The following is a 15,093-nucleotide window of genomic DNA, read 5'->3' as shown; positions in this document are numbered from 1 at the left end:
GATCATAGTCGGACAGTGTGGTGTAGTGGTTAAGAGCGGTGGACTCTAATCTACAGCGGTGGACTCCAATCTAGAGAACCAGGTTTGATTTCCCACTCCTTCACATGAGTGGCGGACTCTAATTGGGAGAACTGGTTATTACATACCTTTAAGGAGTCTCAAATCGCCTTCCCTTCCTCTCCCCACACCTTGTGAAGTAGGTGGGGCTGAGAGAGTTTGGAGCGAACTGTGAGTGGCCTGAGGTCACCCAGCAGGCTTCATGTGGAAGAGCAGGGAATTGACCCTGGTTCTCCAGATTAGAGTCCGCCACTCCTGTGGAGCAGTGGGGAATCAAACCCAGCACTCCAGATTAGAGTCTGTTGCTCCTGTGAAGTGGAGAATCAAACCCAGCTCTCCAGATTAGAGTCCACTGCTGTGGAGGAGTGGGGAATCGAACCCATTTCTCCAGATTAGAGTCTGCTGCTCCTGTGAGAAGTGGGGAATCAAACCAAGTACTCCAGATTGGAATCCGCCACTCCTGTGGAGCAGTGGGGAATCAAATCTGGTTCTCCAGATTAGAGTTCGCTGCTCCTGTGGAGGAGTGGGAAATCGAACCCAGTTCTCCAGATTGGAATCCGCCACTCCTAACCACTACACCACGCTGTGCTGCTGTGACCCACCTCAGCAAATCTGTGTTGCGATCGAAAAGCCAAGTGTGAATGCTAACACTGACGCCCCTTGTGCCGTTTCCCTTTTCAATCCAGAGAGAAGTGGAAGGGCTCCGCCGATGACGAGGAGGATGACCAGGATCAAGGCACCAGTGGGGAAAGCGAGCCGGAGCAGAAGAAGGTGAAAGCCCGCAGGCCTGTCTTGAGGAGGTAAGAAGGGCTCGGAGTCGTTCTCTCACTTCAAGTCACCGCCTCTGACTTGGGCACTGATCCCATTGCCTTTGCGCTCAGCCCAACTGGCAAGCCTGAGGCAAAGAAGCCGCTTCTCCCAGCATGGAGATAAAGTGATAGAAAAGCCTCCCTGGCTAAATATTTGCATGTTGGTTGGAGATGCAAGATAAGCATGTAAGTGCCAGCAAGTCGCAACTGACTTATGGTGGCCCCAGTAAGGGGTTTTCGAGGCGAGTGAGAAGCAGAGGTGGTTTGCCATCTGCAGAGTCTTCCTGGGAGGTCTCCCAGGTACCGACCCAGCTTAGCTTCTGAGATCTGCTGAGATCGGGCTATATGATGATGATGAAGAAGAGTTGCTTTTTATACCCCGCTTTTCTCTTACTTTTAAGGAGTCTCAAAGCAGCGTGCAATCATCCTCCCCACAACAGGCACCTTGTGAGGTAGGTGGGGCTGAGAGAGTTCAGAGAGAACTGTGACTGGCCCAAGGTCACACAGCAGGCTTCATGTGGAAGAGAGGGAAAACCAACCTGGTGCTTCATATTAGAGACTGCTGCTCTTAACCAGTACACCACACTGGTTCATGATGCTGCATTTCTCACTGGAGATGCAAGAAGAGGCTTTTTAATGACAAATAATTTGGCAGCATAGTGTAGTGGTTAAGAGCGGTGGACTCTAATCTGGAGAACCAGGTTCGATTCCCCACTCCTCCATATGAAGCCTGCTGGGTGATCTTGGGCTAGTCACAGTTCTCTCCGAACTCTCTAAGCCCCACCAACCTCAGAAGGTGTCTATTGTGGGGAGAGGAAGGTGATTGTAAGCCAGTTTGAGTCTCCTTAAAAAGATAGAGAAAGTTGGGATATAAGAACCAACTAGAGCCCGTGGCGCAGAGTGGTAAGCTGCAGTAATGCATTCCAAGCTCTGCTCATGACCTGAGTTCGATCCCAACGGAAGCTTGCACAGGGAACCTTTACCTTTAAGAACCAACTCTTCTTCTAAATCCTCCCCTTTTTTATATGGATGGTCTCTTTCTGTTGTGGGGTATAGTAATATTTTGCGGTGCCAGGGCTGTCCCCGTGATTCCCTGGGCCGCCTTCCCCGCTTCCATGCCAAGCATAGTGTAGTGGTTAAGAGTGGTGGTTTGGAGTGGTGGACTCTGATCTGGAAAACCGGGTTTGATTCCCCACTCCTCCACATGAGCGGCAGACTCTAATCTGGTGAACTGGATTTGTTTCCCCACTCTTCCACATGAAGCCTGCTGGGTGATCTTGGGCTAGTCACAGCTCTCTTAGAGCTCTCTTGGCCCCACCTTCCTCACAGGGTGTCTGTTGTGGGGAGGGGATGGGAACATAATTGTAAGCTGTTTTGATTCTTCCTTAAGTGGTAGAGAAAGTCGGCATATAAAAATAAACTCTTCTTCTTTTTCTTCTTCTTCCTTTGTATAATATGTGACTTGTTTTAGAGCTCTGAGTAAGACGGTGGTGAAGAAGGCCCACAAGCCCCAGCGTGGGAAGAGGAGGAGGAAAACAGAGTCGTCGGAGGACGACGATGATGACGATGACGACGAGACCCCAAAGAGGCAGACACGGCGCCGAGCAGCCAAAAATGTCAGGTACTGGTGGGTGCGAGATTTCATACAGCTCTGTTGTTTTATTTATTTTGAAAATGTACAGGCTGCCTCTCCAGAGACTGGCTTGGGGTGGCTGTCTGGCACATTTTGATGCCCTCCTTTCTCTGAGGAGCTCATGGAGGTGTAAGCGGTTCTTCCCTCCTCCATTCTTCGCCTTACATTGCAACAACGCTGTGAGGTAAATTATGGGCGAAGAGACTGATTCAAGGACACCCAGTGCTCTTCATGGCTCTGTGGGGATTCAAACCCGAGTCTCTCAGGTCCTAGTTGGATGCTCTAACCACTACACCGCACTGACTCTGGTATCAGAGCACTGGCATGTAAGTTTGGCTCACTTTTTGGGGACTGAACTCTATTTTTCCTGCGTTGTCCTTATTTTCTACAGTCCACTAAGAGCGGCCAGTTTTTCTGCATCTAGTATTTGGACCCAGAGAGGGACTTTGGAAAGGTTTCTCTGTCTCTCTCAGTCTCTGCCCCCCAGACTACAATACTGGGATAATACTGGCCTATCTTGTAAGGATTTCTGGAGAAAAAATACATGTGAAAGGCTCTTAACTGCTGTATTTGTACAAAGCTGATTTAGGTGTTAGGGCTGTGTGTATGCTGTGGTTTTGCCAGACTACAAAATGCAGAATGTCAGAGTAGGGACCAAATTCTGGAGAACACTTGCTCTAACATTTTTTTTTTAAGAGCAAGAGAGAGCTGCATTTCTTGCCCCTGCCATGCCGAGCGACATCACAATAAATTACGTAAAACTGCAAAATAAATTGTAGAAAAGATCATGAAATAAAACATGCCACTTTGGGGATCTTATTTGTCTGGAAAGGCAGCATAAAAATGTTTTAAATAAAAATGAAAAGAAGGGAATGCTTGCATTGGATGGCCCGGATTGAGAACTTTATTCATTTATTTAGTGAATTTGTAGTGTATCTCCAGACTTTTTTTATAGCTGAACAGTTTGGAAATGGAGTTTTAGTACTTTTAGTACTTTGAGCATACAAAACTTGTCCGTTACGTATTTATTTAGAAACTTCGTATGCCACATCTCCAGATCTGCTTGAGGCGGCTCACAGTCAAAACGATAAAAAAAAAGACACAAATAAGAACAAATAAAAGCGAAGCCCATAAAATCAATATCAATAAAAAACAGCTGGTAAAAGCAAGCCAGAGTATAAAAGTGGGTAACACAAAGCAGTCTAAAATGATGTTGTTAAAATAGTCTGTAGGCTAGAAGCTGACCTAAAGCTCAAAAAAGGATGAAATGCTTTTGTTAAAAGCCTGGGTAAAAAGAAAATTTGGGACCTGGTGCCTGAAGAAGAGCGTGGCAGGCACCAACCAGATGAGCTTCAAAGGGGAGGGCATTCTTAATTTAATATATTTATTTTTAAAAAATTAGAAAAATACAGAAAATAACAAACAAAAACAGAAAATATAAATATCACTGAGGTTGCTGCTAAACATAAAATTGATCTGGCATGCTTAAGGCAAAATATCTAACTACCACCATTTATTTATACCCAAGTTTGACCCAAGTTTGACCCAAGTTACAGTATTAGAAAATATTTCATTTCAGGAGAGACAGTTATACCGGTTATATAAACCATTGTATTTCTACTGTTATTTCTATATTTGACTCTTTCCATCCCGTTAAATCGTTAATTTCTAGATAATCGATATCTCAACTACAATAGTGCAAATGTTTTGTTTGTTTATGAACTGCCTCATATTTGTAAGCCAGTGTGGTGTAGTGGTTAAGAGCAGTGGTTTGGAGCGGTGGACTCTGATCTGGAGAACTGGGTTTGATTCACTACTCCTCCACATGAAGCCAGCTGGGTGACCTTGGGCTAGTCACAGTTCTCTCTGAACTATTTAAAGCCCCACCTACCTCACAGGGTGTCTGTTGGGAGGGGAAGGGAAGGTGATTGTAAGCCGGTTTCTTTCTCTTTTAAGCGGTAGAGAAAGTCGGCATATAAAAGCCAACTCCTCTCTTTCTTCTTCATCATCATTATCTTACTTATGATATCCAGACATTATACAAAATAAATAATTTTAATTAATCTAATATTTCATCTCAACAAACATATTTCTCTCAGGTCCCACCCAAGGGGGAGAGCATTCTAAAGGCACAGAACCTCCGCTGGTTTCATTCACTACTTTCATTCGCCTGTGACAAAAGGAGCTTTGAGTCTCCCTGGAAGTCTTGTTGGTCTTTAAGGTGCTACTGGGCTTGAATCTTACTTCCATTCATTATTTCTTAGCTGCAGTCTCTCCCCATTCTCAAGCGCTCTCTAAACCTTTAAGAATGAGTTGTTATTGAGATTCCTGATAACAGCAACAGCTACCCTGGGATTCCATTTGGAAAGCTTTCATGTAGAGGATGATGCAGAGTTGTTTGCGGGTGCCTCAGGAGGTCGGACCAGAATCAGCAGGTTGAAATTAAATCAAAAGAGTTTCTGACTAAACGTTAGGAAGAGCCTCCTGAAAGTTCGAGCGATTCCTCGGTGGAACAGGCTTCCTTGGGAGGTGGTGGGCTCTCCTTTGTTGCAGGTTTTTAAGCCGAGGCTAGATGGCCATCTGTTGGCAAGGCTGATTCTGTGAATTTAGGCAGATCATGATAGGGAGGGCAGGAAGGGTTGTCAGTGCTTGGCTCTCGTGGCCCTTTCTTACATGCCCAGGGAAATGCCGATTGCCACTTTGCGATCAGAATCAGATATATTAGTATGGCATATGCCATTAAAACAATTGTATCATTTATACATGAGATAAAAGATTACATAGATTTAAAAAAGACAATATCTGGTTAATTTTTTTCACTAATATTTAATATACTAAAATTCACTAAATATTAAAATAAAAATTAAAAAATTCTCTAGTTGCCATGACCCAACTTTCTTTGGGGTCAAGAAGCAGTTTTCCTCCAACCCAGATTGGTTTTTGACTTCCTGTGGGCATGGAGCAGGGGTCGCTGAGAGTGTGGAGGAGAGGTAGTTGTGAATTTCCTGCGTTGTGCAGAGAGCTGGACTAGGTGACCCTGGAGATCCCTTCCAACTCTGATTCGAAAATAAGAAAGGCCATGCTGGATCAGACCAAGGTCCAGCAGTCTCTTCACACTGTGGCCAACCAGGTGCCTCTAGGAAGCCCACAAACAAGACAACTGCAGCAGCAGCATCCTGCTTGTGTTCCACAGCACCTAATATAATAGGCATACTCCTCTGGTACTAGAGAGAATAGGTATTCATCACGACTATTATCCACTTTGACTAGTAGCCATGAATAGCCCTCTCCTCCATGAACATGACCACTCCCCTGTTGAAGCCTTCCAAGTTGGCAGCCATTACCACATCCTGGGGCAGGGAGTTCCACAAATTAACTATGTGTTGTGTGAAGAAATACTTCCTTTTATCTGTTTTGAATCTCTCACCCTCCAGCTTCGGCAGATGACCCTACGTTCTAGTATTATGAGAGAGGGAGGAAAGCTTCTCCCTGTCCACTCTCTCCATACCATGCATAATTTTATAGACCTCTATCATGTCTCGCCTATCATGAAAGCATGAATGGGCTCAGTTTCAGCTTTGAGCACCCTGCAGGGACTGGTCTTTCCCTTTGCTCAGTCTGAATACTGTCTAAAATGTACAGAAGGAAAGAGCTTTTACGCTGTCTCTTGGCCCTGCCCCCAGCTACAAGGAGGACGACGATTTTGAGACAGACTCGGACGACTTGATCGAAATGACCGGCGAAGGGGCTGAGGAGCAGCAGGATAACAGCGAGACAATTGAGAAAGTGATGGATGCGCGAATGGGCAGGAAGGGAGGTAAGGGGGCTGCCTTTTGCTGGATTTATGCATGCGGGGAGACACAGTGGTAGAACATTGGGGTGGCCGAACAGACTGCCCCGTTTCAGACTGCAGGTGGTGGGTTCCAGGTTTGGGTGCTCCTTTGCAGAACAACCTCCCTGTGAGTAGAAAGCTAGAGCGGCAAGGAGGAAAGTTCTGCTCCCTAGATTTCTGTTTGCAGGGAAGTTTTTCAACAGTGGCATTTTTTGAAGTTGGAGAGCCTTCTAAAATGTGGTGTTGACAAAATGATCCATAGGCTAGAAGCTAAGGAGTTGGGGCATTGATCCATCCAGTGCTTTTCTTTGAGTGGCAGGACCCCTGCGGGGACCCTGTCAAAACCCTTGTCAGTTCTCCTGCCAGAGATGCTTTTAATTGGAGGTGCTGGGGATCGAACCTGGGACCCTTTGCATGCAGAGTCTGTGCTCCACAGCTGAACTGTGGCTCTCCTGAGATGCTGTGGGAAGCGCTGCCTTTTCTTTCTTTTGCACTGAAACTGATGGCCATTTGTGACGGTGTTCAGAGAGCTCAAATGTCCTACAACATTTGACATTTCTCTTTACGGACACACAAATCCATATTTAAAGCAGGAAAACGTCTGCCCAGGGCTGGCCTAGGATCTTCTGGTGGAGAGCCATGTACTCTGCCACTTTGCTGAGAAAAGTTGGTTGCTGTTTTCCAGCCTAAGGAGCATTCCTCTGGCTTTCGTGGTTTTTCCACTAACGGAAGAGCCATTTAGACGAAGGAGGGCTTTTGAGGAGGAACTTTGTCTAGCCTGGTTCATGTGAGTGAATTTGAAATTTGGTGTCGAAGAACTTATTGTTTGACAAGAGGGCCCTGGGAGGTTCTCCTGCTGAAGCTTTATTGTTGAGTGGGGACTGCAGAATGTTCACAGCTGCGCCATACAGACCTCTGGTGCTGTTCCGGTTTGGAGAATGTCCAAGTACTACACGTGGGACGTTGCAACTAGGCCCATGATCTTCCTGTCTTGCTCCAGAAATGTAACTTGGGCTAAAAGAGATGCTAAGAGAAATTTTTGCCAGCTTGGCTGACACTAATCTGGAGAACCAGGTTCGATTTCCTGCTCCTCCACCTGAGTGACGGATTCTAATCTGGCGAACCGGGTTGGTTTCCCCTCTCCTCCGCATGAAGCATGCTGAGTGACTTTGGGCCAGTCGCAGTTCTCTCCGAACCCTCTCAGCCCCACTTACCTCACAGGGTGTCTGTTGTGGGGAGAGGAAGGGAAGGAGATTGTAAGCTGGTTTGATTCTTCCTTAAGTGGTAGAGAAAGTCGGTGTATAAAAAACAACTCCTCCTCCTCCTCCTCTTCTTCTTTGCCATTTTTTCCAAGGGATGAGTTATAATTCCAGGGGTTACCCAGGTCCCTCCTGGAGGCTGGCATCCCCAACAGATGGTGTAGTAGTTAAGAGTGGGTTTGATTTCCCACTATTCCCCGTGAGTGGTGGACTCTAATCTGGAGAACCGGGTTCGATTCCCCACTCCTCCACAAGAAGCCTGCTGGGTGACCTTGGGCCAGTCACAGCTCTCTCCGAACTCTCTCAGCCCCACCGACCTCACAAGGTGTCTGTTGTGGGGAGAGGAAGGGAAGGTGAGCCGCTTTGAGACTCCTTAAAGGTAGAGAAAAGTGGGGTGTAAAAACCCACTCTTCTAGAACGATGCTCACTTTCACGTCCCCTCCCCCCATCAACAGCCATTGGGGCTTCCACCACGGTCTACACGACGGAAGCCAGCGGCGACCCCTGTGCCAACTTCGATCCCGAGAAGGAGGAAGGGGAGGCCCAGTACCTGATCAAGTGGAAGGGCTGGTCATACATCCACAGCACGTGGGAGAGCGAGGACTCGCTGCAGCAGCAGAAAGTCAAAGGCCTGAAGAAGCTGGAGAACTTCAAAAAGAAGGAGGAGGAGATCAAGCAGTGGTAAGTGGCACTGGAGGCGTTCCTGCACCCAGTGGGGAGGTGTTAGTGCAGCCAAGGGATCCAGCCAGGCGGGCCCTCTCTGGCCTCATGCCTTTCCAGTCCTGGAGCTGAGCGCGGTTTCTTAGTCTTGGTTTAAGAGATTTGCCAGGGAGGTGCTAGAGTGGCCAGCGTGGTGTAGTGGTCATGAGTGGCAGACTCTAATCTGGAGAACCGGGTTTGATTCCCCACTCCTCCATATGAGCGGTGCGCTTTAATCAGGAGAACTGGGTTTGAATCCCCACTCCACATGAGCTGGGCTCTCTAATCAGGAGAACCGGGTTTGATTCCCCACTCCTCCACATGAGTGGTGCGCTCTAATCTGGAGAACTGGGTTTGATTCCCCACTCCTCCACATGAGTGGTGCGCTCTAATCTGGAGAACTGGGTTTGATTCCCCACTCCTCCACATGAGTGGTGTGCTCTAATCTGGAGAACCGGGTTTGATTCCCTACTCCGCCACATGAGGAGCAGACTCTGCTCTGGAGAACTGGGTTCAATTCCTCACTCCTCCACATGCAGCCTGCTGGGTGACCTTGGGCTACTCACAGTTCTCCCAGAACTCTCTCAGCCCCACCTACCTCACAAGGTGCCTGTTGTGTAGAGGAGAAGGGGAGGTAATTGTAAGCTGCTTTGAGACTCCTTAAAGGTAGAGAAAAGCGGGATATGAGAACCAACTCTTCTTCTTGCTAACCTCCAGGAGGTGGGGCCTGGGTATCTCCCAGAATTACAACTGATCACTTAACTACAGAGATCAGTTCGCTTGGAGGAAGTGACTGCTTAGGAGGGTGGAGTCTATGGCATTATACTCGGCTGCAGTCCCTTTTCTTCCCAAACCCTGGCCTCCCTAGGCTCCAACCCCTCAGGCAGCATAGCACCTGAGTGCTCTGGCTTCTGCCCGCACATGTGGTGTAGTGGTTAAGAGCGGTGGTTTGGAGCGGTGGACTCTGATCTGGAGAACTGGGTTTGATTCCCCAATCTTCCACATGAGTGGCGGAGGCTAATCTGGTGAACTGGGTTGGTTTCCCCACTCCTCCACATGAAGCCAGCTGGGTGACCTTGGGCAAGTCACAGCTCTGTTAGAGCTCTCTCAGCCTCACCTACCTCACAGGGTGTCTGTTGTGGGGAGGGGAAGGAAAGGCGATTGTAAGCCGGTTTGAGTCTCCCTTAAGTGGTAGAGAAAGTCAGCATATAAAAGCCAACTCTTCTTCTTCTTCTTCTTACCTGTCCCTTTCCTGTGCAGGTTGGCAAAGGTGTCCCCCGAGGATGTGGAATACTTTAACTGCCAGCAAGAACTGGTGGCGGAATTGAACAAGCAGTACCAGATAGTGGAAAGGGTGATCGGTGAGTGCAGTAGGAACCTGAAGGCATCTTTTGGGAAGGTGTTTTTGATTCTGGGTTATTGCTGAAATTAAGGATGGGAAGTACGTAGCTCATCGCCTTGACTTAGATGGCTCAGGCTAGATATGTTCCATCAGATCTCAAAAGATAAACAGTGGCTCTAGTTAATCCTTGGATGGGAGATCGCAAAGAGAGCCCAGGGTTGCTGCGCAGAGGCAGGCAATGACAAACGGTGCTTTCCACCACCGTTTGGGGCTCCTTCATTTAAAACGGTTTCACACTGTGATCAGTCTGTGTTATTTCGAAGAAACCACGAAATGCAACCGAGTTGATGAGTCTGGTAAGAAAATCTTGGGTAATCCCACGCGAGCCCTAGTGGGAGTGAAGTGGGCTACGACCCACGAAAGGTCACACTGAAATAAACGGCATAAGAACATAAGAAAAGCCCTGTTGGATTAGCCCATCAAGTCCAGCAGTCTGTTCACACAGTGACCAATCAGGAGCCTCTAGGAAGCCCACAAGCAAGGCAACTGCAGCAGCAGCATCCTGCCTATGGGCAAAAACGCACGGTCGCTTTAGCCTCCTTTCTTCCCTGTTCCAGCCAGGATTCAGCCAGGATCGAACGCACGTGCGTTCGATCCTGGCTGAATCCTGGCTGGAACAGGGAAGAAAGGAGGCTAAAGCGACCGTGCGTTTTCGCCCTGTGTTCCAAAGCACCTTGTATAGTAGGCATATCATAAGAACATAAGAAAGGTCATGCTGGATCAGACCCAGGCCCATCAAGTCCAGCAGTCTGTTCACACAGTGGCCAAGCAGGTGACTCTAGGAAGCCCACAAGCAAGACCACTGCAGCAGCATTATCCTGCCAGTGTTCCACGGCACCTAATATAATAGGCATTCTCCTCTGATCCTGGAGAGAATAGGTGTGCATCATGGCTAGTATTCATTTGACTAGTAGCCATGGATAGCCCTCTCCTCCATGAACATGTCCACATGAACATGGTGTTAGTCTTTAAGATGCCACTGGGTTTTATTGTTTTATGTATTATTTTATTTATTTTTTTACTTTAAATTTCTATCCCGCCCTCCCCAGCTGAAGCCAGGCTCAGAGCGGGTAACAACATTAAAACCATTTTACAAACCATAATCCATATACATTAAAATTAGTAAAAACAACCATAAATAACTGTAATGAAACAACAGATTGCGCTCCATTAGGGAATAGTAGCTGCTGATAGCACTGCAGTCAGACATTCCCCCCATAGATCATATGAGGGAAGGCTGAGGGAGTTGGGAATGTTTAGTCTGGAGAAGAGGAGGTTGAGGGGGGACATGATTGCTCTCTTTAAGTATTTGAAGGGCTGCCACTTTGAGGAGGGCAGGGAGCTCTTCCTGTTGGCAGCAGAGGATAGGACTCGCAATAACGGGTTTAAATTGCGGGCGAAAAGGGATATTAGGGGGAAAAATTTTTCAGTAAGAGTTGTTCGACAGTGGAATCCGCTACCTAGGGAGGCGGTGAGCTCCCCTTCACTGGCAGTCTTTATAGAATCATAGAGTTGGAAGGGACCACCAGGGCCATCAAGTCCAACCCCCTGCACAATGCAGGAAATTCACAACTACCTCCCCCCTCCACACCCTTAGTGACCAGAAGATGGCCAAGACGCCCTCCCTCTCATCATCTGCCTTAAGGTCACAGAATCAGCATTGCTGACAGATGGCCATCTAACCTCTTCTTAAAAACCTCCAGGGAAGGAGAGCTTACCACCTCCCGAGGAAGCCTGTTCCACTGAGGAACCGCTCTAACTGTAAGAAAATTCTTCCTAATGTCTAGACGGAAACTCTTTTGATTTAATTTCAACCCGTTGGTTCTGGTCTGACCTTCTTGAGCAACAGAAAACAACACGGCACCCTCCTCTATATGACAGCCTTTCAAGTACTTGAACATGGTTATCATATCCCCTCTCAGTCTTCTCCTCTGCAGGCTAAACATACCCAGCTCCTTCAACCTTTCCTCATAGGACTTGGTCTCCAGACCCCTCACCATCTTTGTTGCCCTTCTCTGGACACATTCCAGCTTGTCTACATCTTTCTTAAATTGTGGTGCCCCAAACTGAACACAGTACTCTAGTTGAGGTCTAACCAAGCAGAGGAAAGCGATACCATCACTTCGCGTGATCTGGACACTATAAATCTGTTGATGCAGCCAAGACTGTGTTTGCCTTTTTAGTTACAGCATCACACTGCTGACTCATGTTCAGTGTTTGGTCTACTAAGACCCCAAGATCCTTTTCACACACACTACTGCTCAAACAAGTCTCCCCCATCCTATAATTATGCATTTGATTTTTCCTACCTAAATGCAGATCTTTACATTTGTCTTTGTTGAAGTGCATTTTATTAGTTCTAGCCCATTTCTCCAGCCTGTCAAGATCATCCTGCATCTTGGTTCTGTCTTCTACCGTATTTGCTACCCCTCCCTATTTATTATCATCTGCAAATTTAATAAGCATCCCCTCTATTCCTTTATCCAAATCATTTATAAAGATGTTGAACAACACAGGGCCCAGCACAGATCCCTGAGGAACTCCACTAGTCACTTCTCTCCGAGTGGATGAGGAACCATTAACTAGCACTCTTTGGGTACGATCTGTCAACCAGTTGCAGATCCATCTAACAATAATAGGATCTAACCCACATTTTCCCAATTTGTCAACTAGAATACCATAGTATTCTAGTTGGAACCTTATCAAAAGCCTTACTGAAATCTAGATAAACTATGTCTACAGCATTCCCCTGATCCAGCAAGGTAGTAACTTTCTCAAAAAAGGAGATAAGATTTGTCTGACATGACTTATTCTTGAGAAACCCATGCTGGCTCTTAGTGATCAGATGCGTCCTTTCTAAATGCTCAAGGACTGACTGTTTGATGATTTGTTCGAACACTTTTCCTGGTATAGAAGTCAAGCTGATGGGTCGGTAGTTACCCCAATCCTCCTTTTTCCCCTTCTTGAAGATGGGGACAACATTTGCCCGCCTCCAATCTTCTGGCACCTCACCTGTTTGCCAAGGCTTTTCAAAAATAATGGACAGAGGTTCCGAAATTACATCTGCAAGTTCTTTGAGTACCCTTGGGTGCAATTCATCTGGCCCAGAGGATTTTGTTTCATTTAAAGAAACCAGGTGTTTGTGCACTACCCCAACGCCAATTCTACGCTCCCAATCCCTTCCTTCATCACATGTTCTGTTTATGTCATGTTGAGCACCACTTCCCTCACGAGAAAAAACTGAGGAAAAGTAGGAATTGAGGAGTTCTGCCCTCTCTTCATCTCCTGTTACTATTTCACTTTCCGGTCCACGCAATGGGCTTATCTTGTCCTTGTTCTTACTCTTACTCTGTACATAGGAAAAGAACCCTTTTTTGTTGTGTTATCATCTCTCGCTAGCCTAAGTTCCTACTGAGCTTTAGCTTTCCTAACACTCTCCCTACAAGCACTAGTTATTTGCTTATATTCCTCTTTGGTTATAAGGCCCTCCTTCCACTTCCTAAACGAGTCTTTTTTATTTCTCAACTCTTTAAAAAGCTGTTTATGGAGCCACCCTAGCCTCTTTAGGCTCCTCCCATTTTTCCTTCTCATAGGATTGCACCTTCAGTATTTGGGATTGCACCTTCAGTATTTTATTTTTAAGAAATGCCCACCCTTCTTAAACTCCCTTCTCCTTAAGTATTTCTGACCATGGGATTCTACCTAGCATAAGTTTAAGTTTGTTAAAATTTGCTCTTTTAAAGTCCAACCTACATGTCTGACTATGTACAGGTTTTCCTCTCCCCAAGATTGTAAATTCCAAGAGTACGTGGTCACTACTACCCAGGGTGCCTACTACTTTAACCTCATCGACCAGTTCTTCCCTGTTGGTGAGAATCAAGTCTAAGATAGCAGACCCCCTTGTTTCCCTGTCCACCTTATGGAATAGGAAGTTGTCAGCAAGAGGCTGGACAAGCACTTGTCAGGGATGCTGTAGCCTGATCCTGCATTGAGCAGGGGGTTGGACTAGATGGCCTGTATGGCCCCTTCTAATTCTATGATTAAAAGAAGGGGGAAGGTAGGGAGGCCAGCACAGGTTATAACTGTGCCTGTCCTCAATTATAGGCCTGGTGGAATCTCTTTAAGGTCCCGCAGGGCTCTGATGTTACTGGGAAGGGCCCTTGTCGAGGTCAGCCACATTTGACTATGATAGACTAACTCTGCCACCTCATTTGAATGAATGAATGAAAAACCTTTAATGACATAAGTAATATTACAATTGTTACAGAAGGTACATAAAATATGCAGTCATTAAGATACAAACATAGGCCAGTAAATTCCAAAAGTAGAAATTACAAACTTTGGGCTTTTTGAACTTTCATCACATCCACTAGAAAATTGGCAACATCTGCAGTAACCTCCGGATCGGAATCATTTAATAAAAATTGACATTTTGCTTGGGTAAATAGGTGATATTTGGAAAGAAGCCATTTTTTTAACCATTTCCCATGGGGTGTTTCATACAGAGGGCAGACCAACAGAATATGATCAATTGAGTCCAGGGAATAGGTATCACAGGGACAAGTCCTTTCCTGGATTGGTATTTGTTGATACCTTCCATATAGCATCCTTGAAGGAAAGGCATTAACCCTAGTGAGAGAGAAGGCTCTGCGGAGGGGTGGGATGTCCAGAGTGTGAAAATAATGGGGAATATTGTTGGTTAAATTCTTGAGACCCAACATTGCTGGGGAGCAGACCAAGGGTTGAGTGGGGAGTAACGTCTGATGCTCCATATCCAAGAAACGCTGTTTAACAATTTTAAAAATATGGGCCTCAGTAGTTAAAGCCAGGTCTTCCACAGAGACTCCAGATGATCTTATTTTAGACAGAATTAGACAATCCCAGGAGGTATTATGAAGTTCTTTTAGCAGCAGAGACATCAGAGAACCACGCTCTGTTCTAAAAAACAGTTTAAGCCAATAACGAATGGTTAGCAGCCATGCCTTGGTTTCACACAAGCTTTGACCAAGTTCAGAGGTAATAGCATAATAAGAGACACAGCGAGGGAGACCAAGAATTTTTCTAAAAAAGTTAGCTTGAATGGATTCTAAGTCCCGATTGAATGCATTGGCCTAGATAGGTACACCATACAGAATCTGGGGTAAGATTTTGGAGTTGAATACCATACTGGTTACCTGCCACCTCATTTGTGGTCAAATTTATCTGTTGGCCCAGTGTGTTATTGTGATTATTACAGTCACAACAAGTCGTAAATAAACCAGATTTGGCCATTATTGTACTGAGAGAGAGAGAAGGGATTGGCATGTTATGGACATCTAACATGGTAATTTTTTTTGGGGGGGGGGAACAGCCATATGTAGGGTTGCCAACCTCCAGGTACTAGCTGGAGATCTCCTGCTATT

The 15,093-nt window shown here is 46.3% G+C and overlaps 1 protein-coding gene across 1 annotated transcript in view; it reads left to right on the top strand.

Annotated features, from left to right (window-relative positions):
* CHD2 (chromodomain helicase DNA binding protein 2) overlaps positions 1-15,093 on the top strand; it is a 92,758-nt gene that overhangs the window by 21,973 nt on the left and 55,692 nt on the right. Inside the window, exons 5-9 of the mRNA XM_056866106.1 lie at positions 744-857; positions 2,338-2,487; positions 6,183-6,316; positions 8,007-8,271; positions 9,550-9,650. Of these exons, the coding sequence (XP_056722084.1) occupies positions 744-857; positions 2,338-2,487; positions 6,183-6,316; positions 8,007-8,271; positions 9,550-9,650 (764 nt within the window). The remainder of the gene's footprint in view (positions 1-743; positions 858-2,337; positions 2,488-6,182; positions 6,317-8,006; positions 8,272-9,549; positions 9,651-15,093) is intronic.

The sequence above is a fragment of the Euleptes europaea genome, chromosome 20, assembly GCF_029931775.1.
Source record: "Euleptes europaea isolate rEulEur1 chromosome 20, rEulEur1.hap1, whole genome shotgun sequence".
NCBI classification, from domain to species: domain Eukaryota; kingdom Metazoa; phylum Chordata; class Lepidosauria; order Squamata; family Sphaerodactylidae; genus Euleptes; species Euleptes europaea.
Note: the sequence above shows the minus strand (reverse complement) of the source record. Positions and strands in the feature narration are given on the sequence as shown.